Source organism: Drosophila guanche, unplaced genomic scaffold (assembly GCF_900245975.1).
Source record: "Drosophila guanche unplaced genomic scaffold, DGUA_6, whole genome shotgun sequence".
Classification (NCBI taxonomy): domain Eukaryota; kingdom Metazoa; phylum Arthropoda; class Insecta; order Diptera; family Drosophilidae; genus Drosophila; species Drosophila guanche.
The window spans coordinates 2,189,852-2,215,226 of NW_022995755.1; the positions used below are offsets into that span (position 1 = coordinate 2,189,852).

A 25,375-nucleotide genomic window follows, 5' to 3' on the forward strand; every position below is an offset into this window, starting at 1 on the left:
ACCTCAAGCACTTATCACGCGATTTAATGCTGGCACTTTCATTCGATTACCCCCTTGGGGGGTTTCATTAATTATTTATGGGTGAAATTATGTATAATTTTTCCATTTCATTCAACAATTCAATTAAACTTGAAATCAGCTGAACTTGCAAAACTACTGTGGAAATCGGACGACATCCATTAAAAATACAAACAAAAAACGAGAGGAAATTTCTAATTTGCAATGCAATGTGTTGGGGTGGAACCCAAGTCATTGGGCCAGGCCAACTGCAATGCGTGTCCTGCACAAAAATTCACATGATTTATAGCGCAACTTTTAATTAAATTAAATTAAAATGTTCGAAAGTCGTGGGGAATTGGCTGCACATATCAAACACATATGTACTTTATGGCAGAAATATGTAAGAAAGAAATTTGTGGATTTTTATGGAGAATTTGATGTACTCTATAACTCTGCACCCGAAACGAAAGCTTCTAAAGAATAGCTTCTGAGAGCGCAGCTGCGATCTCTTTGAGTAAATGCCAACTGGGAGAGAGAGAGAGAGAGTGCACCAATCGGAAGAGTTCGTCAGGAGCTTTCCTTTGTCTGCTTTTTATTAATGTGCGAAAATTATTCCCAATCTGTTTCTAGATTTAATAATTGTAACACAAAAAGTTTCTAGCAAACGTAAAAGTTTAAATAAGTTTTCTTTAAATGATTTTTTATATTTCTAAAAAAAATCTCTTTCTCCTGAAACAAAACTCTTGCAAAATCCAATCTACATCCCGTGTTAGTGTAACGTCAAACACTCCTTCAGATCGCGTGGCTTGCCAAAATTGAATTGCAAACAAAAAAAAATTTCGCAAATAATTATGTGGGATGAGCTGATCGTATTTTGTGGTTAAATTCGTAGCAATAGAAAGTGCAAAGGTGAAATGGCGTACCAGTGAAAGGAGAATATGTAATTGAACTGAGCACAGAACACAGCCCAAAGGGTCTGCTGTCATGCAGCGCTGTAATAAGCTGGTCATCGGTAATTGTCGGTTAATGTCTTCATTACAAGCAACAAGACAATACGGCAGCGGTGAATACGGTAGTTAAAGCAGAAAAAAGACCTGACCTAAGGCAACACACACACACACACACACAGTGCCCTGCCAGAGCACGCGACTGGCCCCACCAGAACAGCTGAGACAGCGAGAGAGAAGCAAATCAAGAGAGCAACAGCCACATGCAAAGCAACAACAGAGAGAGCCAGCCAAGCAAGCAGTGCCGCTGCTGTGCTGGCAAGCAGTGCAAAACTTCAAATAAACAAACGCGCAGCCGCACGATCAGACTCAGTTTCAATTGGAACGTTGCGCGTGCGCCGTGAACGCCGCTCTCTCGTCTTGGCTTCGCTTTCGGTTCGTTTGTTGTCTCGTCTATCTGCCCACAAAATGCAGTTACATGTTCATACAATTTTGAACTGACAAAATATTTCCGATATGTGAAAGTTTTTGCACCACACACAGAAAACGTTTACAACAGTTCTTATAATAAAACAACAATTTGCATATTGTGTAAAAGAAAACAAAATCCAAATAAATGTGAAATTTACGTGCAAAGATTTTATGTAGAACATATATTGTGACCTGTTCTGCTTAACATGCACAACAAAACAAATGACCCTTTCAAAAGTATTTAGATTTATGCCCCAATTTGCTTTGACAACCACGCCCAAAGAGAGAGACCCCGACCAGCCATTTAGTGTAAATCTTTGAGGTGTTAAAACGAGGGTGAAAATGTTAAGAAAACAAAACAAAAACACTTTGGCTAAGAAATCTATGTTAATAGAGGCTTTAGCTATCATGCTGCGAGATTTCACCCAGCAAACAAAAACCTGACGGCAAATGATTGTCTCATCAAATTACAACAAGAGGAGAGACAGACATTCTTTTCTTTTTTTTTTTCTCTGTGTAGAACTTTTTATTATTATACATTTGAATTATGTTAAGCGCGACAGAGAGCTAAGTTTCTTCTTTTCTTTTCCTTTTTGGTCAAGACAAAGACAAAGACAAAGTCAATAAATTAATTTCATTTTTATGGGCTGATGATAAATGCTTTCGGTTGTTCCACAAATATGGTTCTTTAGGTTTTTTCGAAACAAACAGGAATACGAGACAAAAAGCATGTGGATTCCCAGTGGATGCGGCAGATGGAGCCTTTGGCTGCTGCCTCTGGCATTTGGTAAGTGCATTGCATTGCATATCCAAGTTGGTTAGAATCGAGCGGAACCAGTTTCCATGTTGGCTTTTTCCCCTCTGCTGTCGGTTGACTGAACGGGAGCAAGGTCGTCGATTCTCAACCAACACAACTGCCAACTGGCACTCAAAATTGTTGTCNCCTACTGTCCCTCAAAATTTTTTGCTTCTTCCCCCCCTCCCTGGTGTTCCCCCCACAAATTATAAAAAATTCTCATACCACAAAATTTTTCCCCCCCCCCCCCCCCCCCCCCCCCCGCCACGCAAATATGCAGCCGTCCATTTGCAGGCCCTTGCCCTTGCACAATATGAAAATGATGTTTAAATACCTTTTGGATGCGATAACATCCCAAATCCCAAATACGTGCGCAAAGTTGCGAGCAGCCGTTCCAGTCGCGGTTTGCAAACGACGTCCGTCCTCGCTCTCTCACTCGTCCTACTCCTACTCACCTCTACCGTTGCGCACAGTGGGCAGGATATGGCAACATTTTCACATAAATAATTATTGATTAAAACGATTTTTGACCAAGTTTTAAATCATTTTGAGCTGAGTAGAGTCTAAGTTGTGACTGTTCACTGCTTTCCAGCAAATATCTCTAGCAGAACCAAAGGTGCGACACGTTCTTGCTCCCAACTGCTGCCAGCACTGCTTGAATTTGCTTGATGTTCAACACGCACACGCGAATGCCTGAGTATTACACATTTGACGCTAGTTTAGCCGATAAAAGGAATTTGTATACCCTGAATAGCCCTCAAGTTCAGCTTTAACTTTGTCTCAAATTCATCCTAATACGTTCGAGTCACTGAAAACTTGTAACAAAGAGGACTTTCAAGTAATTGAATGCCATTGAACACTTTTACATACCAAAGAGGATTAATTTGCACATAGAAACCAATAAAAATGGAGCCAGGCTTGACTTATTTTTAAAAGCGTTTCGCTTATAATTAGCTCTCTATTTTATGCTGTATTTGCCCACTGTGCAGGCGACACAGAGCCTTGCAGTCGCGTCGCATTGATGGGGAATGGCTTACAAATTATTATCATCAGCATCCAGTATTGAGCAAGAGCATTACAGCGCGAAATGGATATCTAAACTGGACGCTGACCCGAGGGATGGATGGTGGGTGGGGAGGGTTGGTTGAATTGTTTTTGTAGCCAGAGGTAAACGTGCTCCAGTTCGAGTGCCAGGCATTTGCATTGGTGGGACAAATGCAATCTGCAGCGGAATGTGTGCACTTGTCTGGCACTCTGACTTCGTGGGAGATTTGGCAGATGAATTGGAATGCAATGTAAAAGGGGATGGCACTTCCTCGCGCAAATTACTTCAATAACTTCCGAAATGACACAGGACAGAGCTTACCCAATGCCCAAAAGCAATTACTGTCAACGCGCGCAGTCATTCACTTAACACCCAAAAAAGACACACAAGAAACAAAAAGAAAAGAAATGCTGAGGGTTCGGGGTTCGGCTAAGTTGACTAATTGCCAGCATGGAAAACCTTCACCATTTTACATAATATTTGCTGGCAGCTTTTTGTCAACTTTCTGCGTGTTGGTTTATGGCCAAAAAGTGTGTCCGACAGGCAACATTTGAGGCTCCATAAATCTGTTTGGCAGCGCGAAACTTTGCCACGGGATGTGCCATGAATACATTACGACTAAGCCCCCAGCACTCATACGAAACGAGATTTTCCACTGAGAGAGGGAGAGTGAAATGTTTGCCGAAAAAGAAAGAAATACAATTTAAAGCTAAACATACGTTGGCCGTAAGTTCCGTTGCGGCAGCCACCGTGTCTGGCTGGCCTGTGGCTCTCGTGTCAATGACTTTGAAATGGTTCCAGCGTGAATTTCTCGTTTTCCATTTCACCGATCAGCGGCGGCGGGCGGGTCAGTCCCGTACGTGTACGTGCACTCCATTAGCGTTTGGGGATAATTGACATAATAAGATGATGTCCGAATGGAATAAATAGAAAGCACAGCATGATCTAGTTGTGCCACAAAACATTTTCGTTGCCCGTTTTGGCCATTATTTATGGTTGCTGTGCTTGCGCCCCGGACGTGACACGTACTTTTCCTTCCCTAAATGCATTTTAACCCACTTATTTTGGTACATTTGCAACAGCCACAGCCACAGCCACTGCCACAGAGATGCTGCAATCCGTAAACTCGTTGCACAACATTTACGCAGCTCAAGTTCAATGTTGCTTTTGGCTTGGGTTTTGCACACAACCAACGCACTTCACTTCACGTCGCTTCCTGTTGCTGGCTTGCCCCGCACTCAAAAATTGCCACAAGTCTTAGTCCCGCGATGTCCAGGCGAGAGGAGGGAGAGAAGATTCGATTCGATTCGATTCGAGTCCAGTGTCCGTGCAGCCGGTTGCAAAACACTTTCCTCAGGGGTGCCGTTGCCGTTGCCGTTGCCAGCCCACAGTTTTGCTTTCGTTTCAATTAGCTTGGCTGTTTTTTTGTTGTATGCATTTACATTTGCATTTCTCGTTGAGATTTGCCCGGTCTTTCAGCTGCCTTTTCCTCCTTCTTTTAGCCGCCTTTTTCCCCGCTCTTTCAACCACTTTCCAGCCTTTGCATTTGATTGTTTAGTGGCCTTAGGCAATTTTACACAATCCCAAGCCCAAATAGTTGTAGTTATCAACTTGTCCGCGTAGCGGTTTGGCCACCAGTCAAGTGTCTGTCTCTGGGCAGACAAATTCAAATTTCTTATTTTTGTAACCGAAAAACCCACCCCCACAGCCTTCGATAATGACAGCCAAAACATATAAACAAGAATCAAGACATTCAAAACTCATTTGTTTTTGCTCTCTAATTAATAAACAAAAGCAGCGGCCATGTCTTATAATTGTAATCAAATGAAAATTACATAAGAGAAACCAAAAAGTATTCCTGGGCGAAAATCCAACGCTTGGCTGAGTATATTTTCATTATTTTCCTTATGAGGGACAAACTTAGAGTTAATTTCAAATCAATTGAAATGACGCAAACGACAAACACGCGGAGTGATTATTGAACGATTTTCTTGCAACGATTGTAATGGTAGATTAATTCATTGATTAACCTTTTTAAATGCTAGTAAGATACGTCAGAAATCGCGCATTCTTGGTGGCAACTTTTTGTTGCCAAAAAACCAGTTGCAATAGAAAAAGGAAAAAAAATGTTTTTAACATGAAAATGAGTGTTTATGAGATTTGAAGCACACTCCAGAGAGGTTTCAGTTACAATCGCTGCCATCTGAAGATTGCAATCTTTGCCAGCGTTTATGACCAAAAAGACAGACACACGCCCTCCCAGGGAGAGGTGCCCGCTTGGAGCCACAAGTCCACACAATTGCCAAACGGAAAACCAAAAACTATGCTAAAAGCAAAAGCCACAAAACAGCATGAACCAAAAAGCAGCAAACAGTTGCGCTGTTGTCGAGGTGTAAAACTGTGTGAATATTTTTCTCGGTTATTACACGCATTTTGTTATTATTTTAAGCAGCTGCCAACTACACGAGCCTCCAAATAAAGTCCTAAAAGAAAATGTCAGCACATGAGACAAGAGATTTTTCGTGATTATTAAAAGCGAGCAAGTGGAGCAGCAGAGGGCTCTGCAGGCGGAGGAGGGAGGCAAGAGCCATTCCATTGTGGTTATTGTTATGGCCAGGCCATCACATCATTGTTGTAACTGAGCCCAGAGAGCGCTCCAGAAATTGTTGGAATGATGACGGGCTTGTGCGTAACCACCCTCCCCGCCCCGCCCCTCTCGCTCGCCCCCTCTCACTCCCTCTCTCACAGTTGACAGCGTGACATAATTTGGGCATTGTTGACGCTGTTTTTCTTGCTGCTGCTGTTGCAGTTTATATGCCAAGAAGTGTCAGGCATTTTTTTTCTGTTAATTAATGGCCTAATTTTGAGATTCATGGGGGGGGGGGGGGGGGGGGGACCACAGTGAAAGTTTTGGATGCAAGCGGGCGGCGCGTGTTGAATTCAAAGCAAAACAAATATTCCGTCACCTGCATAGACCAAATTCCTTGGATTAGCAAAGTCCAAGCCAAAGCACAGGCCAAAACGTGGCAGCTGTCAAATAAGGACAGGACGACCAAAGCAAGTCGCGAGCGAACCAAAGCTAACGGAGCAGAAAGAGGAGCAAAAAGAGGAGCAGAGCAGAGGAGCAGCGCTGTGGCGCAAAGCAGAAAGAGGAGCAGAGCAGAGTAGCAGCGCTGAGGCGCAAAGCAGAGTAGAGAGAAGAGCAGATCAAAAAGAGAGAAGCAGATCAAAGAGGGGAGCAGAGCAGACAGGCTGCAGCCAGCAATTGATTGCACATAATGCATAACAGAAATTGTTTTGTGCTTTACGAGCATTGCAAATAAAGTTTCTTACAATAAGCACATCATCAGCGATGCGGTTCGAACTGGGATTGGGATTCGGGCTGCGATTCGAACTGGGATTGCGAATGCGTTTCGAACTGGCACTCAATTTCGGACTGCGACTTGCACTGCGAACTGCGGGGACTGCTTTTAATTGCTGGAAAGTCGCCATTCAATTAATGTTCGCGTAATTGTCTGGTATGGGCCAGGGGAAATGCTGTGTGAACTCGACTCAATCAAATGGCGGAATTTCCTTTCATTCATAGTTTAAATACTTTTGGCCACGATAGTTGATTGCACTTTAACTGTCAATGTTCGAATGCAATTTTAAAATGAAACATGCTGAAGATTGTGCAGTTGCTGCACACGTAACGGCGTAAGATACTCTAAGGATAGAGTTAACTATTACCAGAGTGTCTGATTGTTTATGATTCATTCCGACATTCATTTACTCTTTGATTCGTTGAGACATTCATTCACTCTTCATTCTCTCTTCATCTTGCCTAGCAGGAAAACCTAATCAAAAAGCTGACCTGATTTCCAGACATTGCCAAAGTGTTACAATTTTAGACTACATTTTCCGTTTGGACATGTCCATCAAGGCCTAAATATTGCACGAAGCGGAAACACGCCAACGGTTCGCAGTGCACAAACCAACTCCAAATTGGCCAATATTTTGATTTCGTTGTCAACCTGTCGGCGCTGCCAAAGTAGAACAAATGTGATATGGATCTGGATTAACATAAAGACTGCGTTTCCGATAACCTAACCAACTGCCTAACCGCCTGCTGTAATTAATCTTCGATTGTCACTAATTTGTTAATGCTGATCATTTGTCAACCACGCTGCTCGGAGATACCCGTTGTGGAAGCTACTCCTAGTGGGGGCCAGAGTCAAGGTTAATTTTGCGTTTAGAGGCTGATAATTTATGGCAACTTTTACCACAGCACTGCAGGAGGGGAATCTTCATTAATGTTAACCCCATTCAAAGCTTACATCAAAGCTCAATCAAAGCTCCTCTGCCCCCATTGACTTGAGCCCTGAGGCTCTCCTCTCTCTCTCTCTCGCTCTCCGTCTTTCCTTGTGTAGACATTTCCCTTGAGGAAATGTTAACCCGTAATTAATAAAATGGGTTCGCAATGAACTGAAATGGTTTGGAAGGGCTAAGCACATTTACATAAATGAACAATAATTAAACACCGACACGAAGCCAGTTCCAAAAATAATTTTGCTAATTGCCAAAATCTGAAGGTCGTCGCTTGGACTAAGCTAATTATTATGTACTGAGGTTGTGGCTAGTGCTGCAAAATTTTACTGGGTGGCTTGACCATAAATCTAGTGTTCTAAAACAGCCAAAAAAGGAGACAGAGACAACATTCAAACAAGTTTGTTGGCACCCACATATCGGCGGAGACTGGAAGCCAATAAATTGGCTCCTAAAAACGGCCATCGCTTGGCATGAGCCACCAACCCACAATCTCGAAAGCCCGGCCAACAAGATCTCGAGCAACAAACAATTAACTCGCCATTCGACGCGGCTTCTGATCTGCTCTAAAGCCCATTAATTTAGCACGTCGTAGAACGCCGCTCCAAAAATAGTTCCACGTTTCAAATTTAAACAAAATGCAACTGCAATTAATTAAAATGCTGCGAATTGCCAGGCACTAAAAAACAAAACTAAAATTGTCAAACTTTTTGCCTTTGAGACGGTAGGAAATTGCCTTTTAAGCTCACGTCTTTGTGTCTGAGTTCTCCTTCCCCCGCCCCACATTGTTAGCGGGGAAGTTTTACAGTTTTTCCATGAAGCAACAAATTAGTGATGGTCAAGAGACTTTTTTCTCTCCAAATCGACCCCGCCCTTGACCGTTTTGGGTCAGAGCGCACGCAGTTGGTGGGAGCTTTTTTGGGTTCATCAATTTGCTGTTTAGGAAAACAACACAAAAACACGCACTAAAACTTAATGCTAGTGTTTATGACACTTGACAGCAAAATGAGTAGATTTGGCGAAAAGTATTATACAGCTTCAGGTAGGAGTAGATATTTATGGTAAATTGTTTTTATGAGCTGCACATTTACGAAAAGTAAGAAAATATACGCATATATCATATATGTGTCACGCACGCAGCTCCGAAAAGAAACGGAAAGCTTTGGCTATCTCTTTCTGTCCTTCAGGCTTCATGTATGAAGAGAGAGACGAGTTTCTGATTTGCTCTCTGTTTCTTCGAGCTTCTAACTGCGCATCAACTAGAAGGGATCTCTTGTCTGCCGTGCGTCAGTTGCTGCAGCTCTTAAGCTTTACTTTGCTTTGGCTACGCTCTTGCCTACGCTCTCTTTATTGACATTTCGCCCATAATGAAACTATGGAAGGAGATGTAAGCGCTCTCTTTCAAGTCTTGTTTATCATCCCTCACACACATTTAATAAGAAGTCAACTCGCTCTCTTTTCCTTTCTCTAATTTCTCTTCTGAATTGCAGTGCAAAGCAGAACTTATGTTCGGTGATGATCTCAGAATATGTAAATGTATTTTTACTGGTTTATTCTGTGCCTTGCTCTCTGAAGCTCAAAATATCTGTTTTAAAAATCTTCAAGCAAATGTTTAGCTGCAACGAAAACTTGTTCCACAGTGTCCGGGCAGGGGAAACCCCGCCGCATTGTGATAGTCATTGCAATAATCGCTTCCTGCTGTGGCCCTGACGCTACAAATTCAATGTCCAAGCAATTTGTTTATTAGTTTCGTAGATGAGCATGAAAGATGAATACTTGGCAAAACAATTCAATAAAAACACGCCCAGAAACCATTTTAAACTGGCACCAAAACTAGAATCAAAGCCTAGACCATGGCGTGTCCGTCTTTCCAATCATCAACGGAGTGTCTTAAGGTCAAACGTTACAACAGTTTCGAATCCATTCGGTTCCCTTTTCTGTTGTTTTTTTTTGCTGTATTACAAGCAATAATCAAGCATCAATGTTTGTTTAGCTTTTCTGCTGCCGCACGCTTTCATGTTCGTGCCACAAATTATGACATTATCAAAAGGCTTTGCCTTTGCCTTCGCCTTCGAGTGGCAGCATATTAGTTATAGATTTCATTAGTCGGCGATCAAGTCCAAGCCCCAAGCAGGACAGCGAAACGTGACTCTAATTGAGCAGAAACTAACTTTACCTTTTCTTTCCCAGTTTTTTCTGAGCAACACAAAGGCAAACTAATTCTAGTAGTTAGCGATTAATTCTGTCTGTGGGTTGGGATTAATTGCCAGGGCTAGTGATCGGCCTCGTGTGCTCCGGGGGGACTGACTTTAACCTCCGCCAACCGACTTCGACTTCCGCCACGTTTTTCTGCAACGCCACAAATCATCGATTCGGACAGACAGACAGACAGCAGGCAACCACGATTCTGTTTCTCATACTTAGAGTTCTGTCGAATTGAACTGAACCACATTTAGCAGCCATCAGCATCAGGCAAGCAGCAGCTGGTTCGACCTTGCCGCGCACCAATCTCCAGCGATCAATCGATTTGAAGTCGTCATAAAAAAGACTAAAACCAAATTGTTTTAATTTATGCAATGTTTTTTACCATTTGTAGGCCTCCCCGTTGCACTAAATGTGAATTATATTGAAATTTGTTTTGCTCCGCTGAGCGCTGAGAGACTCGACTGATAAAAATCTGCTGCGAGCCATTTGCTGTGGCTTTTACTCTATTGCATGCACCAATAAATTACTTTTAATTTGCGTAATCCTTTTTCAATGGCAAAACATTGCCTACAAAAGATATCTTAATGGTTTCTGGTGGCAGCTTGTTCGATTGTTTCGCGGAAAAGCCTTCAATACATTACTCGGGATCAAAGGCAGGTCAGGATCAAGCGCCGCCACCACACAAATCGTGCAATGGCGGCCCGGGGAACGGTGGAATGTGGAACGGTGCGGTACTCTGCTGGGGTCAAGCAAACGGCAGCACTGGGGGCGACGACTGTGTGAGTCAAATTTCGTTCAATTCTTGGTGAGTCATTAGGCGACTTGCTGTCAGCATAAATTTACGACTTTTTGTGGGTGGCAGGCATGCAACTGATTTACAGTCGAATTATATTTAACCCGAAGCATACATTTGATGGCAGCACTTAGGGACGGTTCGGTTCGATTTCTGAATGTGGGTTCTGAGTCATAGGTTTGGTTTTCACAGACAAAATGTTACTCCCATTCACCACACGTAGCTCATTGCAGGTCAAAGATGTTGTCACCGAAGGTAAACCAACTTTAAATGGAGAAAATGTACAACCAAATGTTAGGGGGGAGTATGGGTATGGCTAACATTAACAGCAGCTTAAAACTGGCGCAGACTGTTAAAGTCGTTCATGTTAAAAGCAGACTGTTAAAGTCGTTAACATTCAAAAAGGACTGTTAAAAGTCGCTTCAATCTGGGCAGTGAATTATTCTAATTTCAGTTCAAGGCAATAATCCACCCGCCAGCTCTTAAATATTTATGAACTTTCAGCTTTTAGCTACCAAAAACTGGCCTCAAATCCATATAAAAAATGCAAATAAATGTAACAATTAAGTAACAAAAATGCAACACAAAAACGGAAACATTCAGCAACGCGGAAACACTTTTCCTCTGCCAAGCTGGCCGTGAAATGCCCATAATGAGATGCAACTGCATGCAAATGTTTTGCTCAGCTTAAAGCATAACATTTGTTGCCATCATTTCCATTTCCATACAATTAACGGATCGGTCGGCGGATCCGATCGGACCAATGATAACAATTACGAGCTAAAACATGTCCATGGCTCGCTGCTGGCCAGTGAAATATTTCGACTTTTTGGCTCTTAGCTCTGGTCAGTTGGCAGCCAATTGCTGCCCAGGTTTTACTCACTTTGACAACGTGCCACACCACTTTGATGAGCCACCACCAGGAGGGGCCATGCCAAAGTTTATTCGTTTCTTTTTGTTGTGCGCCAAGCCAAAGATTGCGACATTTGCAAAGGAGAAGTAAAACCCATTCACTTTTGTGCTTTGCTGTTGCAATTGAAACGTGAAAAACAACAACAGCAAAAAGTCGCACATTTCAGCATTATTTAATACAAATTTACTTGTGCGACAGTCCAAGTCCAATCCCCTCTCCAGGCGGATGTTGGTTCTGCGATCTGCGATCTACCTTTTTGATATATGATTTGCCTGAGAGTTCTCGGCGAGCTTAAAGGTCAGCCATCAAAGCGAAACTGGGGCGTGATTCTGCAATGTGCCTTTCACTGCTTGGCAACTGATTTTGAAGTTTATTTTTATATCTTCATTTGAGAGTAATAATTATACAATAATAAACACAACATTCCTAAGCTTCTATAGAAGGAAATCCTACCTTGGTGTTGCCTCTAATTCCCTCACAATTTGTTGCAAAGAACTCTCCTTCTCTCTCTCTCTCTCACGGAGTAGCTTAGCCAGCAACAGTCGACGAACGAGAGGAGCAGGCAGGAGGATTCGTAGTAGTTGAAAATGTTAAACATACAACGTAACAATTTGGTTCGCACTTTAGTTGGCTAATGGCAAACGGGAGAGACCAGCCGAAAAAAAAACGTTTGTCTATCATTTGTCCCATGGCCAGAGAAGGCAAATCGCAAGACGAAGCTAGTAATTTGGGTTTGACTTCTTGGCTGGCAGGCCTGATCGATGCCAAGGAGTGTAGTGTATGGTTTTTGCAGCTTGTGCCACAGACCGACCAAACGTTCCAGGCACGAACGACAACAGCAACTAGCAAATGGTTAGGCAGCGGCAAATGGAAGTGGCAAGTGGGGCAATGACAAAATTAAAATTCATGCACGCTCAAGTAAATATTTACGCAATAAATTTGCATTTAATTGCATTTGCAACACACACGCACACACTGAAAATCAAATCAAATTAGAAAACAATCCAACAGGCAGTCCCGTCCCCAGCCCAACTGACCAAAACAATTTCCGCGTCGCATCAAAATCTAATCAAATTATGCGCCAGAAATGTGAAAAAAGCGTGCAATCGCTGGCTGCAGGGGCAGGAGATACATGCACCGTGTCTGGCCACTCCCCCACATTGAAAATAAGAAGCGCTCAGCTCAGAGCGCAACAAAAATCATTTGCAAAATGATTTTATGCAAAATACATGCAAAAGTGTTTGGCAAATATGCCCTGATCATCGCTATCCGTATCTGCATATCTGCGTATCTGCGTATCTGCTATCTGTTAGCCAGCAATTGTATCTAGGGGGTGGAGCGCGATGTCAGGACACGCACATTTGTGGAATGCAGTCTCCAAATGAGCCAGAAATTCGAGTGGATTCGAGCGGGGAGTACGGGTGCGGACGGACACCCGGCGGCGGCGGCTAAAATGTTTTTATGCGGTTCGCTTAATGTGTTTTTGGCCATAAACCAACTGACAACTGACAACAACTGGCTACAAATTCCACGGCAGCTAGCAGCAGGAGAATCCAGCTCCTGCTCCTACACCATCAGAAATCATTCTCGAAACTTTTGTTTCTGCGTTTATTTGTTCTAGCGGCCGCCTAATTGCATTTTCAACATTTTCTCTCTCTCTGTGATTCACTTATCCTCCACTCCTGTTTCCCTCCCCCTGTTTAGATTGTAATTGAAATCACACTCGGGGTGCGGCCTCCTCCGTTGTGGCCATGACAAGTTCATTTAGGCGAGGCACTTCCTCCCCTCCTCCTGCTGTTTGTTTGCGTGAGAAAAATAATGCATTGGGCCATGGCTGACAGATCTTAATTGCAGCAGGCAAAACCCACAGCAGCCCTGATTGGTTTCCTTTGCCTTTTTTCACTCCCTTGGCAACCGCAAATTAATTATCTTATTAAAACACAACTCAACGACTGGCAATTGGCAAATTGTAAAGGAATTGTAGATACCCTGCAAAAACCAAAATCAATCAACAACTGAATCGAACTGGAAGAAATCTTTGCTTTGCCTCAGCTCTTAGCTCTTACACGTTGCGGTTCTCTTTTGCTGATCAGTTTCTAACTGCTTGTTAGAACTGCACGCGCAAGCAGTGCAGGCAAGAGAGCCGTTTCAAGAGAGCGACTTGCTAAGAGAGCGGCTTATGAAAGGTAGAAAGAGATAGCCGATAGAGAGCTTTCCTCATCGAAAAGGGTATTCAAATATTTCCTCTAATACAAAATGGCAATGTCAACCTTTTTCCAAAACGGATTTGACCAAAACACCAAAACTATGTGAGACCCAAGAGGCCAGGCCAAAAGGCAGGCAGCTCCAATAAGCTCTAGTTATGGCTGCAACACACTCGCAGGGCAGGCAGACACAGAAAGAGGCATCATAAATCCGACACGTTGCCACAAAATTAATTCCGTGCAGCATGGTAGAGTGGAGACGCCGCTCGAGAACTGAAACTGGATGCAGCAGCAGGAGCAGCAGGAGCAGCAGCCACATCCAGATGGCAGATGAGCCATCACAAAACATTTTAGTGGCCCGCAGGCACGGCCATACGAGACCATGGATGATGGTCCGTGCCACAGACAACTTATATTAATTAATGCAAAATTGCATTACGGATACGAATACGCATACGCATAAGGATGACACAGGACACAGGACACAGGTGCACCTGTGCACAGATCTCTCCTGGGTGCACAGGTAGAGGCAGAAACCCATGAAAAAGAGTCGTTAAATGAAAACATATTGACAATAAAGAAAACGACAAACTAAACTAACAAACGAACCCAAGTTGAGGTGGAGGCAGCAGCATCTAACCATTTCGATAGATGCAAAATAAAGGCAAAACTTTGCTTTGGACAGCTCCTCTCTCTCTCTCTCTCTCTCTCTTTCTCTCACACACATGTCACATGGCAAAGTGCCTTTTCGCAGCATCCAAGTTGCCACTTAAGCTCCAGCCAGCACCGCCCCCACCCACGCTGCATGCAATGCAAATTATCTGCCCCACAGCTCTGATTTGGACCCGTACTTTCGGACACTTATTGTGTGCGACGACTGTCGTCGTTGTCGTGGCCCGACTCTCAAAGTCTAGAGAGAGATTGTTGCTGGTCGCCATGGCAGCCTACAGTCACAGTCTGCAGCTTGCAACACATGCAACGAGGCAATGGACAGGCAGGACACGAATCGGAGGAGACCGGCGGGGCCCCACAAAACTGAAATCAAATCAAATTATAATTCATATACGCCGCTTCATTTGAGTTTTGGGTATTTTGCCAGAAATAATTTCAAAAGCGGGCATTCGAGTTTTTAGGGAAAATATTAAAAATCCCAAGCAAAAGATTCTTAGGTTTATGCAAGAAGCACTTAGCCATTGAAAGAGCAGCTGTTGGCAAAGGGTTAGTCAATAAGAGAGCAATAACAGCAGTAAGAGAAGAATAACAGTGGTACATAACATAACATAAGAACAGCAGCAGAACGGAAAAGCAGCAATAACATAAGTTGATCAGCAGAAAGCAGAGCAGCAGCAGAAGAATAGCAACAGCAGCAGATCAGCAGTTAATGGTACAGTAGCAGATGGAGATGGTAAGCAGGAGCAGATACCAATAACAGAAGCAGATGGCAACAGCGGCAGCTGCAGAGCAGTAGCAGTAGCAGAAGCAGAGCAGCAGCAGAATAGAACAACAACAGAAGCAGCAGCAGAACTCAAGAGAGTGTCGCAAAAGAGAGTTGGCAGCAATAAGCAGTGAAATTACAACAGTAATTGCCAGTAGATCAGCCGCTTAATACAAATGCTATGGTTACATTGCTTATTCCCAAATGAGACCGCGATATATTTTCTATAAACTTGTATCCCAATTACCCAAAGGCAAAACAAAGCAAAAGTTCCTGCATGCCCACCGTCTTTCTCTTTGCACTGTCTCAGTGTTGTCCCCCGGCTGTCTATGACTTTGCTGCTGTTTTGGTGGCGTCGTGGCTGACTAAGCAGAGCCCCCACCCCAGCAGCAGGAGTGTGGCAGACAATGCACACAATAAACCACGACGCGATATGCGGAGAGAAAGATGCAAGCAAAATTTACTTAATACTATTTTATAATAGGTTTGGGTTTTTTTTTTGGTATCTCTCTTACGATTGCGCGGCTTATGACAGTGCTGTGTGGTTAGGCTTCGTTGGGTTTGCTTGGGGTCTGGTCTCTCTTAATTGTGGGGGACTGGGGCATCGATTGCATAATTTCTAAAGCGAGTAAAAGTCAAAGCAGCAGCGACAAAGAGAGCGAGAGCGAGAGTGGGAGTGGGAGAGTGAGTGTGAATTGATTTACTGGACTATTATTAGACATTATTACATTTTGGAGAAGGATAATCTAGGCCTGGGTATAGATTTGATGAGCTGATCGGAGAAAAAGAACCAAAAAATTTCAAGCCTATACACTTTCAATCTATGAAATCAACGCGCACGCGCTTGAGGGTCGGAGGTGCGATCCCACCTGCTTAGGCACAGGCTACCTCGGGCTTATCGTCAACGCCGAGCAGCCAGGCGCACCTGAGAATCTCACGCAGGTTCCAGCGGGCAACCGACTCTGGCTCCAGCAGCACCGAGACCGTAGCCTTGGCTTGTGTCGTGATGCTGTCCTGCAGCTTGCGACGGAAGGCAAACTTGCGACTGCGCTGATCCTCCAGCAGCTTGGACAGGTTGCTATCATCGAAGGGCATCTTGGCGTTCATCATGATGAACAGAATGACGCCCAGAGACCAGGCATCGGCCATCTTGGGATCGTAGGGACGTCCGGAGACCACCTCGGGCGCGGCATACGCCGCCGAGCCGCAGTACGTGTTCGACTTCAGCTGGAGGCCGCAATCGTCGCGGCAGTAGCGAGCAAAGCCAAAGTCAGCCAGCTTGATGTTGAGACGCTTTGACAGCAGAATGTTCTCGCACTTGAGATCCCGATGGGCAATGTCAATGTCGTGCAGATAGCGCAGTGCCTTGGCCATTTGCAGGAACCAAATCTTCGACTGCTTCTCGTCGATGGGGCCATGTTTCTTGATGTGCGACAGCAGATCCCCATTCTCAGCGAAGCGCATAAAGATGAAGATCTTCAGCCCACGCTGCAGTATGCTGTGGATCTGTATGATGTTCGGATGATCGATCTTCGTCAGTATGTCCAGCTCGCGCGGAAAGAACTTGTTCACAAAGTCGGTGGGTGCGCGGGCCTTGTCGATGATCTTGCAGGCCAAACTAACGCCATGCCCAGCGTCATCCAAGTAGCCGGCGGTGATGACAGTGGCGTAGGAGCCCTCGCCGATCTTGTGGCCCACATTGTAGCCGCGCTGGGCCAAGGCATCGACGTCCGACGAGCGGGTACTCAACTGGCGACCGCTCAAGGTGGTATTGAACTTCGACATGATGCAGGAGCAAAACAATTCCCACAATTTTACCAACTGAGGGGGATGCAGGGTGCAGGGTGCAGGGTGCAGGGTTTTTAACTGTCTGCAACGAGCAAAGGCTGGCATATTTACCTTCGCATTGGTTGACTTCACAAACTTCTTAATTTGAATTTGTGCAAATTGTTATTGAGCTGACGAAATAATTCCTACTATTCCAGTCCAGAAATTTTGACAAAATTACAAACGTATTGGGTGTGTGTGTGGGGGGGGTTTGAGACGAACACAAAAATAAAATAGAAAACAAAACTTCGCTCAAACAAACTGTGAAAACAATGAATTTGGAGTCAGTTCCAGACACGACTACTAACTAACAGAAATGTAAGCTTTACACACAGGCTGCCTGTTGGCAGAGTGTTCTAAGAGACAAAATTTGATTGAATGTAAAGTTCAGCAGAGAGAGCCTTGAAAGAGCTGTCAAATGTGACGCTCTTAAAGCTTTGACATTGGTTCAATCGGTAATTAAGCACAAAGAAAAGGTGCATTGGATAACATCATTACAATTCATTAAATGCTCGACCTAAAGTGAAACAAATAGTTTCGTAGCCGCAGCTCGGTTGACATTTTATCTATTGATCTACAAGCTGCGCCTCCTCACATGCAAAGCACTGACTCTCTCGCATTTATTGCCTTCCGTTGCTCTCTCAGCAAAGCTCACGCACGCCCTCTCTCTCTCTTTCTATCTCTCTGAAAATGGAAGCAGCGGAAGGAAACGGGACTTTCTCTGTTCACTCTGCTGCGTATTTTATGTCTATCTTTTGATCGTCTTTTCTTATGGTCGTACATTATCCAAGATAGAAGCGCGAGATAAAGCAAAAATTCAAATTGGTAGCCGCTGGCTGCCGCTCTGCCGCTACCAAGCAGTAAGCGAGAGCTCACACTGCTTGCTTTAACTTGAGGCATCATTCCTCATGCAAGTAGAATAAAATCAATCTCTCTAATTTACTCTTAATTGTAGATCAGAACTCGAAGAGTGTACAGAAAATAAATATTTCCCTTATTTTTGCATTCCGTTTCCCTTACAGCAGCCTGCCTTTTGCCTTTTACTCATGCGACAGCACCTCAAGGACCTGCAGGTCCCATTCCCGACAATGGCAAGCGGCACAGTCGCGGCAACAGCAGCGGCCTGCTGGCTGACTCACAGCTGAGCGCCTCGGAGCGCAGTCGTCGCCTGATACCCTACATGGCCTTCTATCTGCCGGCACCAGAGCTGCCCATCAATCAGCAATATGCCGCAAAGCATTCAGCGTCCGCTGGCGGGGCACAGCTGCAGGCGCCCTCTGTGGGACGCATACCCGTGCCGCTGGCTTACATGCCACAGCAGCAGCAGCAGCAGCAACACCAGAAGCAGCAACTGCTTCATCCCCACCATCATGCGTCGAACTATCAGTCGGGTGCAGGCGAGGTGTATCATACACTGGCCATAGGCAGCCATCAGCATCCACATGGACATGGACATGCACATGCACATGGACATCCTCCTCATCCGCCACCTGGTCAGGGCAAGGAGCATTTGACGGATTCGGGCGCCACTTTTATAGCCTACAAGCCATTGAACCCAACGTACAAGGCAAGTCTCGTCTCCACTGTTCTCTGTTGTCTACTTTTGATTGCCAGAAATAATCATGAAATTCATAATTTACACACACAGCACAAGACGGTGCAGCATTTTCCGCCATTGCCAGCACAAAAGGAGCAGCAGCTTCAGTATCCTCCGCAGTACGAGCTGGTATCGCCGCAGTACCATCAACGACAGCGGGCCAAACAATCAAAAATCAATTTAACACCATTTACAGCGCAGAACACATTGCCGGGACAGTTTGTGCCCATTATTTATACGCCAGTGAGCAGCGATGATCAGCAACAGCAGCAGCAGCAGCAGCATAATGGCAATACCATCAATTACAACAACAACAAGCCAGAAATTGTCTACGAAGATGCGACGTCGCCACATAAAAATTCCCATCAAACACAAATCGTTGCGGATTATGCAGCGGCAGTTGCCTCAGCGGAGCAGCCGAGCCAATCTGCCGAGGAGCAGCATCAACAGCAACCAGAGGAGGAGCAGCAACCACCACCACCAAGGTACGATTTATTAGTCAAAGAGTCTATCGACACTGTGTGAAAGTGTTCGGCCACAAGGCAACCAAAAGTGTAAGTTTGAGGTGCACTGCTTGCATTATCTCATTTTCTGAGACTCTGTTCTCACAGCCGCGCCCTGCCAGCCCCCTCTCACCCTCTAGACAACACAGCCACATGTCTCGTGAGATGCATGTTCATCATGCTTCGAGCTGCAGCAGTTTGCGATTGCAATTGCATGTAGAATACCAATTAAAAGTGTTGCCAATTTTTTGGTGTGTCGTCAGGCACCATAACCGAATCATGTCAATGGAAACATACCCGCAGAGTCCAAACACACTGCAGAGATACACTAACAGACAGGCCAAATACTGTAAAATGGTGAATTTACCAACACGGCGCCGTTGTCCGTTGTGGTGGGAACCAATAAATTCCCCACGCACAGAAAAACAAGCGCTAGAAAGGGATGGAGATAGAGAGGTCACCTTGCTGCTTTCTGCATTCCCTTTACTTTGCATTCTTCATGCTCTCATTTAAACTGCAAAGGAGTGACTCTCGGACTGTGACATTATTGTGGCCACAACAGACGAGACGAAACGTTGCAAATGTGCAATGCCCTTGGGCAGAAAAATCAATTGCATTAAATGCAATGACTCAATCCACTGGGCAAGCAGCAGCCTCTCCATTCTCTGTTATCTTCGTGTGTCGCAAGATCGAGGGTGGGGGGGGGCGTAGACTTCCCAATTGCAGTTTGATGTACCGCAAGAGGCGCTTGCCCATGGGCAACAGTGGAGGGAGCATATGTACAGTGGCATCCGTTCGATGAGGTGCCTTATGTTCTTGTAGTAATTGTCGAAATGGCAGATTCATGTCATAAATAGCCGTCGGGCGCAACTCAAAAATTTGTCGGCTAGCGGGAAGCAGGGGGTGGGGGGAGAAACATACTTACAATCACCCAAAACAACCCACAACACAACACTCAAACCCCATCGAAACATAACGCTTTTTGCATGAACCATTCACAGCATTGGCTATGGTGTCTACAGCGAGGCAGCTGGCACATCCACAGCTGACGTTGCTGGCGGCGACGCTGCTGCTGGTGCAGGCTCAGGTTCAGGTCCAGTTCAATCCTCATTACCCGCCACGAAAACCGCACTGATAATCCATCAAAAATCGAACGCATACGGCGGACATGTGAGCAAGTACGAGAGTTACTTCAACATGGCACCACCATCGCCCGCGCCATCGCATCCCAATCAGCATCATCCGAATCATCATCAGCACCATCCACATCAGAGTCAGGGGCACATGACGCCCCAGGAGAAGTATGTGCTTTACTTACAACAACGCATGAAACACCAGAAACATCAGCAACACCAACAACAGCTGCAACAGCAGCAGCAAAAGCAGCAACAACAACAACACTACGACTTCCCTCATCCGGCTAGGCCAGCGCAAAGCAATACATTAGCTGGGAAACCACACCCACCACAACACACTCCTCATCAGCATCCCAATCAGCTAACCCACACCCAGACACAGTCGCAGTCGCAGTCGCAGTCTCCACACAAGTACGATGCGCCTTATGTGCGTCCGGATACGGCCGCTGGTCAACAGGTGTTGCACATTCCACTGCGCGCCCTTTTGGCCCATGTAAACGAACAATCGCTGTCGGAGACACAGACGCAGTCCCAGCCGCCGCGCCATCACGAGTTCGTTAAGGAAGCGCCGCTTGGGTAAGTCTCAACAAGATGGGCATGGGGCGACAACAAATGAAGGTCTTCCAAATGTACCAACTCGTACGTGGAAAGTGAAAGAATTCTAGAAATAACAGTGGTAAATATATGTAAAATTGTGCATACATTTTGTCGATGAACTGGAGTAATGTTTGGCTCGATCTGGCTGCTGTTTTCTTGCTCAAATAATGTATAAATATTATTGCATATTTTTAGACACAATTTAAAATTGCAAAATTCCACCATAATTTGAATTAATTTTAAATCAAAAAATGAAATTTTGCTTGTACGAACTGTGGATTCTTTGTATACAATATTCTGCAATGGATTTACGACAATCTAATGGACATTAAAACATTATTTGTCATTCATTTGGAAAGCAGCTAACACCGCTGAGCGAAATACATAAAAATTAAACATCAAACTCAAATTTAATAACTAAATCACAGACCCAATTCCATATACTATCTGCCAACAGAAATCCTCCTATGCAAGCCAAACCATTATGTGCTTTGGTTTAAATCAAAATTCCCTAAATATCATTCAAAAATGTAAACCCCTTGATAGTTCCCCAGCACCGCCGCAATACATAGACTACCTGATAGACGGACCCAGGCAATCCTTGGACGAGGAACAGCAGCAGCAGCAGCAGCATCAACATGAAGCATCCCAGGCAGCGCCGCCTCAACTGCAGCATGCCTACATTCTGGTTACCACAACGGCACCGCACACGGATCACCAGCCAGCTGGAGCGAACCTACAGCGGCATCCCGAAATATCCACGCCACGACCGGCGGTGATCTACAAGCAGCAGCCAACGCTGCGGCTGCAGCCGGTGCACACCTACAAGGCCACCAGGCGACCCGTTTATGTGACAACTCCCGCGCCCACGCCCAGTCATACGGTGGAGATCACGCCCAAGTACGTTTATGTGTCCAGCAATGCCAATAAGGCGGTGGCGCCGGCACCCCCACCGTCCCCCAGCAGAGAACCTTCCACTGTGACGCCCATCAAGCTGAAGCCCGTCTACAAGTACGCCCACGAGCGTCCGCCACTGACGCCAGCTGTTCAGGGACATACCGCCGTCTATGATGATCAACTGCCGGACATACGCACCTCCTCGCTGGCGGAGATTCTGCACAAACTGCAGGCGAGCAATCATCTGCCGCACACCCTGACACCGGACAACATTGACAACTCGATCAAGACGCTGATTCGCATACTGCAGAACCTCAAGCAGACACAGACCATTGCCTCCAGTCCGCCGCAGCATCACGAGACGAAGCACAGCGGCGCCTCCCACGAGGACTACGACTACAACACGGACAGCGGAGAGGATCATGCAACAGCCACAACAGCCGACAAGGGTCCAAGTGAGTTCTCATTTCAGTTGCCAATCATGGAGCATCATTATCATTCCTTTTCAGATAAACATCCGGGTCCAAGCACTGGACGTGCTGGCATCGATTATCCCAACTACTCGGTGATTCCACAGACCAGCTTCGAGTGCACCAAGCAACGCTACAAGGGATTCTTTGGCGATCCAGAAACCAACTGCCAGGTGTGGCACTACTGCGATCTCAACGGTGGCAAGGCCTCCTTTCTGTGCCCCAATGGAACCATCTTCAGTCAGGTGAGAAAAAAAGTTTTAAGCGAGTTAAGAATGGGAATTTGGTGAGGAATTCTGATTGGAGATGGAGTTATGCAGCAAGGAGGAACTATCTAGCATAAGGAAACGTAAGCTTATAGCTGCAGGTGTGGCCCTCTTAGGGTTTCCATTCAAGCTAAAAGCATTCCAATTTTCACATTTATGATGCTAAAGACCCAACCCAACTCCTAGATTTTGTCTTCGAGCATCGACGTTAGCTGGCGACGAAAAGATAAGTTTCAGTCTGAGCTTTGGTTGACCCAATTTTGGTACTAATACACACAATAATCTCATTAAATTCAATATGAATAATTGGAAATAGGGCATAGTCTTAGGCACGATGCCAGACAGAAGATTGGGCAAACAAAAACAATTGTGCCCGACATTTGTATTTTTAGCTATAGATTGATGGCAGCAGATTGCTGCGTACTTTCCAACTGTATCAATACTGACATAGACGCAGTTTTGGCCATCGAGCCATCACTGATGAACATGAAATGTCAGATATTTGCGTTGATGTTAACTAGACTAGGCCGAACATCCATCCGAATTGCCAAAGGAAGTCATTCCCAAACTGCTGTGCAAACTGCGCAAAATTGGAGCAAGTGCTTCGTATTGTATCGAACTCGACTATAAAAGATCTAGTCTTGAGGGAACAGATTATCATTCTCCATCACAAGCAATCAAGATGATGAAGACAACTGCAATCTTTGGCTGTGTGCTCATAGCCGCCTTGTGCATAGCAAATCTGCCATTCGGGGCAGCCGTCACCTGTGCGGTTGATCCCACAGATCCGGCCTGCATCGACTGCACTGTGGACCTAACCAATATCCAGTGCGTGTTGGCAACAACTACAGTGGCACCCGAGGTCACCACAGTGCCTGGCGGAGTGACAACAGTAGCTCCTGGTGCTGGCGTCACAACCGCTGCTCCGGGTACAAGCGACACAACAACGGCCAGTACGGGCACGAAAAAGAAGACGATCCGCAAGTACAAGCGGAAGGTCAAGGGAGGCAAGACAACAATTAAGCGTAGCCGCAAGACAAGGCGCACCAGGAACAACAGCACAAAATTCCACTAAGTTCGAACGAAGCAACAAAGACAAAGACCCCCTCTACACACCCACACATTTAGTTATTAATTGTTAAATAAATATATAGAATTATGTCAGCTGAATATCGATGTGCTTTTCGCTTCTAAATCCTTCACAGATGTCTCTCAGCTGGNATTTGCGTTGATGTTAACTAGACTAGGCCGAACATCCATCCGAATTGCCAAAGGAAGTCATTCCCAAACTGCTGTGCAAACTGCGCAAAATTGGAGCAAGTGCTTCGTATTGTATCGAACTCGACTATAAAAGATCTAGTCTTGAGGGAACAGATTATCATTCTCCATCACAAGCAATCAAGATGATGAAGACAACTGCAATCTTTGGCTGTGTGCTCATAGCCGCCTTGTGCATAGCAAATCTGCCATTCGGGGCAGCCGTCACCTGTGCGGTTGATCCCACAGATCCGGCCTGCATCGACTGCACTGTGGACCTAACCAATATCCAGTGCGTGTTGGCAACAACTACAGTGGCACCCGAGGTCACCACAGTGCCTGGCGGAGTGACAACAGTAGCTCCTGGTGCTGGCGTCACAACCGCTGCTCCGGGTACAAGCGACACAACAACGGCCAGTACGGGCACGAAAAAGAAGACGATCCGCAAGTACAAGCGGAAGGTCAAGGGAGGCAAGACAACAATTAAGCGTAGCCGCAAGACAAGGCGCACCAGGAACAACAGCACAAAATTCCACTAAGTTCGAACGAAGCAACAAAGACAAAGACCCCCTCTACACACCCACACATTTAGTTATTAATTGTTAAATAAATATATAGAATTATGTCAGCTGAATATCGATGTTTTTTTTTTACTTTAAAATCCTTCACAGATTGCTCTCACCTGCGACTGGTGGTTCAACGTGAAATGCTCGACAACGGCACAGCTTTATGTGCTGAACGAGCGCCTCTACAAGTACATATTGCCCTTCAATCCGAAGTTCCCCGAGGACTACAATGGACCCATTGTGGACAAGTAAGAGATGGAGCTACATACTAAAGATTAAAGTTAATCACTCTTCCGTTTGTGTTGCAGATATCTGGCCATGAAGTTCCAGGAAATGGAGGAGAAGATGCGACAGGAGAAGCAACGCAAGACCAATGAACAGGCAGAGAAGCCCGTGGAGGTGGCTCCATCTACGCCGGCGCTGCCCAAGAACCACAAGCCGTCGCCCAAGCATGGCAGCGGCATCAATGCCCAGGTGTACGAGCAGAGCTCCGAGCGTAATCTGCTGATTGATGACGAGATCGATGACATTTCGGAGCGCGGCTCCTACGACACCTACGACCAGGCGCCCACCACTGTGATGTCTCCCAGCAGCACTCAGGATACGCAGCAATCGTTTGTGCTCAGACCGATAGTCGTGTCATCCACGCCGCAACCGGAGGCAGACTTTGATGTGGAGCCGACTGCGCTGCTGCAGGGCAGCGAGGAGCAGGAACAGGAACAGGAGGACAAGCTGCAGAGTCTGCGCGACACTAAGGCGGCGGAACAGAAGCAGAGCACCACCCGAGTGAGCGTGCAGAAGCTGGAGGTGATTGAGATCAAGACGGATGGCGACACGGGCCAACTGATGCCCATCAAGGGGACCGGTGAATGATACGGCTGAGGGTTGGGGACTGTAGCGCAAGAGCTTGCCATATTTGTAATGAGAATCGTAATCGTATGTTGTATATGCCTTAAATTATTCTTAGCGAGCAAGTACTGTAAATAGCTAGCCGTAATGCCACACATAATGCCTATAGCAATAGTGAAAATAAAATCTGACTAGTGATTAACTCACCGCCTGGCCGTTGTGAATGTTGCGCAGCGCAGACTCCAGGGAGATCTTGCAGGCCGGTATCTCGGATTCATAGCGGAGATTCTGCAAGA

At 45.5% G+C, this 25,375-nt stretch overlaps 3 protein-coding genes across 5 annotated transcripts in view; 1 reads left to right on the forward strand and 2 right to left on the reverse strand.

Annotated features, from left to right (window-relative positions):
• Window positions 1-25,375, reverse strand: part of LOC117589533 — a 54,151-nt gene that overhangs the window by 28,420 nt on the left and 356 nt on the right. The window contains exon 2 of the mRNA XM_034281526.1: window positions 25,287-25,367. Coding sequence (XP_034137417.1) covers window positions 25,287-25,367 — 81 coding nt within the window. The remainder of the gene's footprint in view (window positions 1-25,286; window positions 25,368-25,375) is intronic.
• Window positions 1,332-25,288, forward strand: LOC117589534 (DNA N6-methyl adenine demethylase). Of its 3 annotated transcripts, XM_034281528.1 has the most exons (9): window positions 1,332-1,382; window positions 2,111-2,205; window positions 17,964-18,508; window positions 18,590-19,023; window positions 20,043-20,753; window positions 21,321-22,126; window positions 22,181-22,386; window positions 24,336-24,478; window positions 24,539-25,288. In XM_034281528.1, exons 2-9 carry the CDS (start codon window positions 2,148-2,150, stop codon window positions 25,101-25,103), a joined length of 3,468 nt encoding a protein of 1,155 aa, XP_034137419.1. In that variant the 5' UTR covers window positions 1,332-1,382; window positions 2,111-2,147; the 3' UTR covers window positions 25,104-25,288. The 3 variants fall into 3 exon arrangements, with proteins under 3 accessions (XP_034137419.1, XP_034137418.1, XP_034137420.1); XM_034281527.1 differs by lacking the exon at window positions 1,332-1,382 and having other exon boundaries at window positions 2,079-2,205; window positions 17,967-18,508; XM_034281529.1 differs by lacking the exons at window positions 1,332-1,382; window positions 20,043-20,753 and having other exon boundaries at window positions 2,083-2,205.
• On the reverse strand, window positions 15,810-17,216 carry LOC117589535 (testis-specific serine/threonine-protein kinase 1). The gene is made up of 2 exons (XM_034281530.1): window positions 17,014-17,216; window positions 15,810-16,935 (listed from the first exon to the last, which is right to left on the reverse strand). The coding sequence occupies exon 2, from the start codon at window positions 16,897-16,899 to the stop codon at window positions 15,988-15,990; it is 912 nt and encodes a 303-aa protein (XP_034137421.1). The 5' UTR covers window positions 16,900-16,935; window positions 17,014-17,216; the 3' UTR covers window positions 15,810-15,987.

What these genes read in the sequence shown, in the direction of transcription:
- LOC117589535 (XM_034281530.1), bottom strand. Translation starts at nt 16,899, where the DNA reads ATGTCGAAGTTCAATACCACCTTGAGCGGTCGCCAGTTGAGTACCCGC.
- LOC117589534 (XM_034281528.1), top strand. Translation starts at nt 2,148, where the DNA reads ATGTGGATTCCCAGTGGATGCGGCAGATGGAGCCTTTGGCTGCTGCCT. An exon ending in CATTGAACCCAACGTACAAG is followed by an intron (nt 18,509 to 18,589) that starts GCAAGTCTCGTC and finishes TTACACACACAG; the next exon opens with CACAAGACGGTGCAGCATTT. An exon ending in AACAGCCGACAAGGGTCCAA is followed by an intron (nt 22,127 to 22,180) that starts GTGAGTTCTCAT and finishes ATTCCTTTTCAG; the next exon opens with ATAAACATCCGGGTCCAAGC.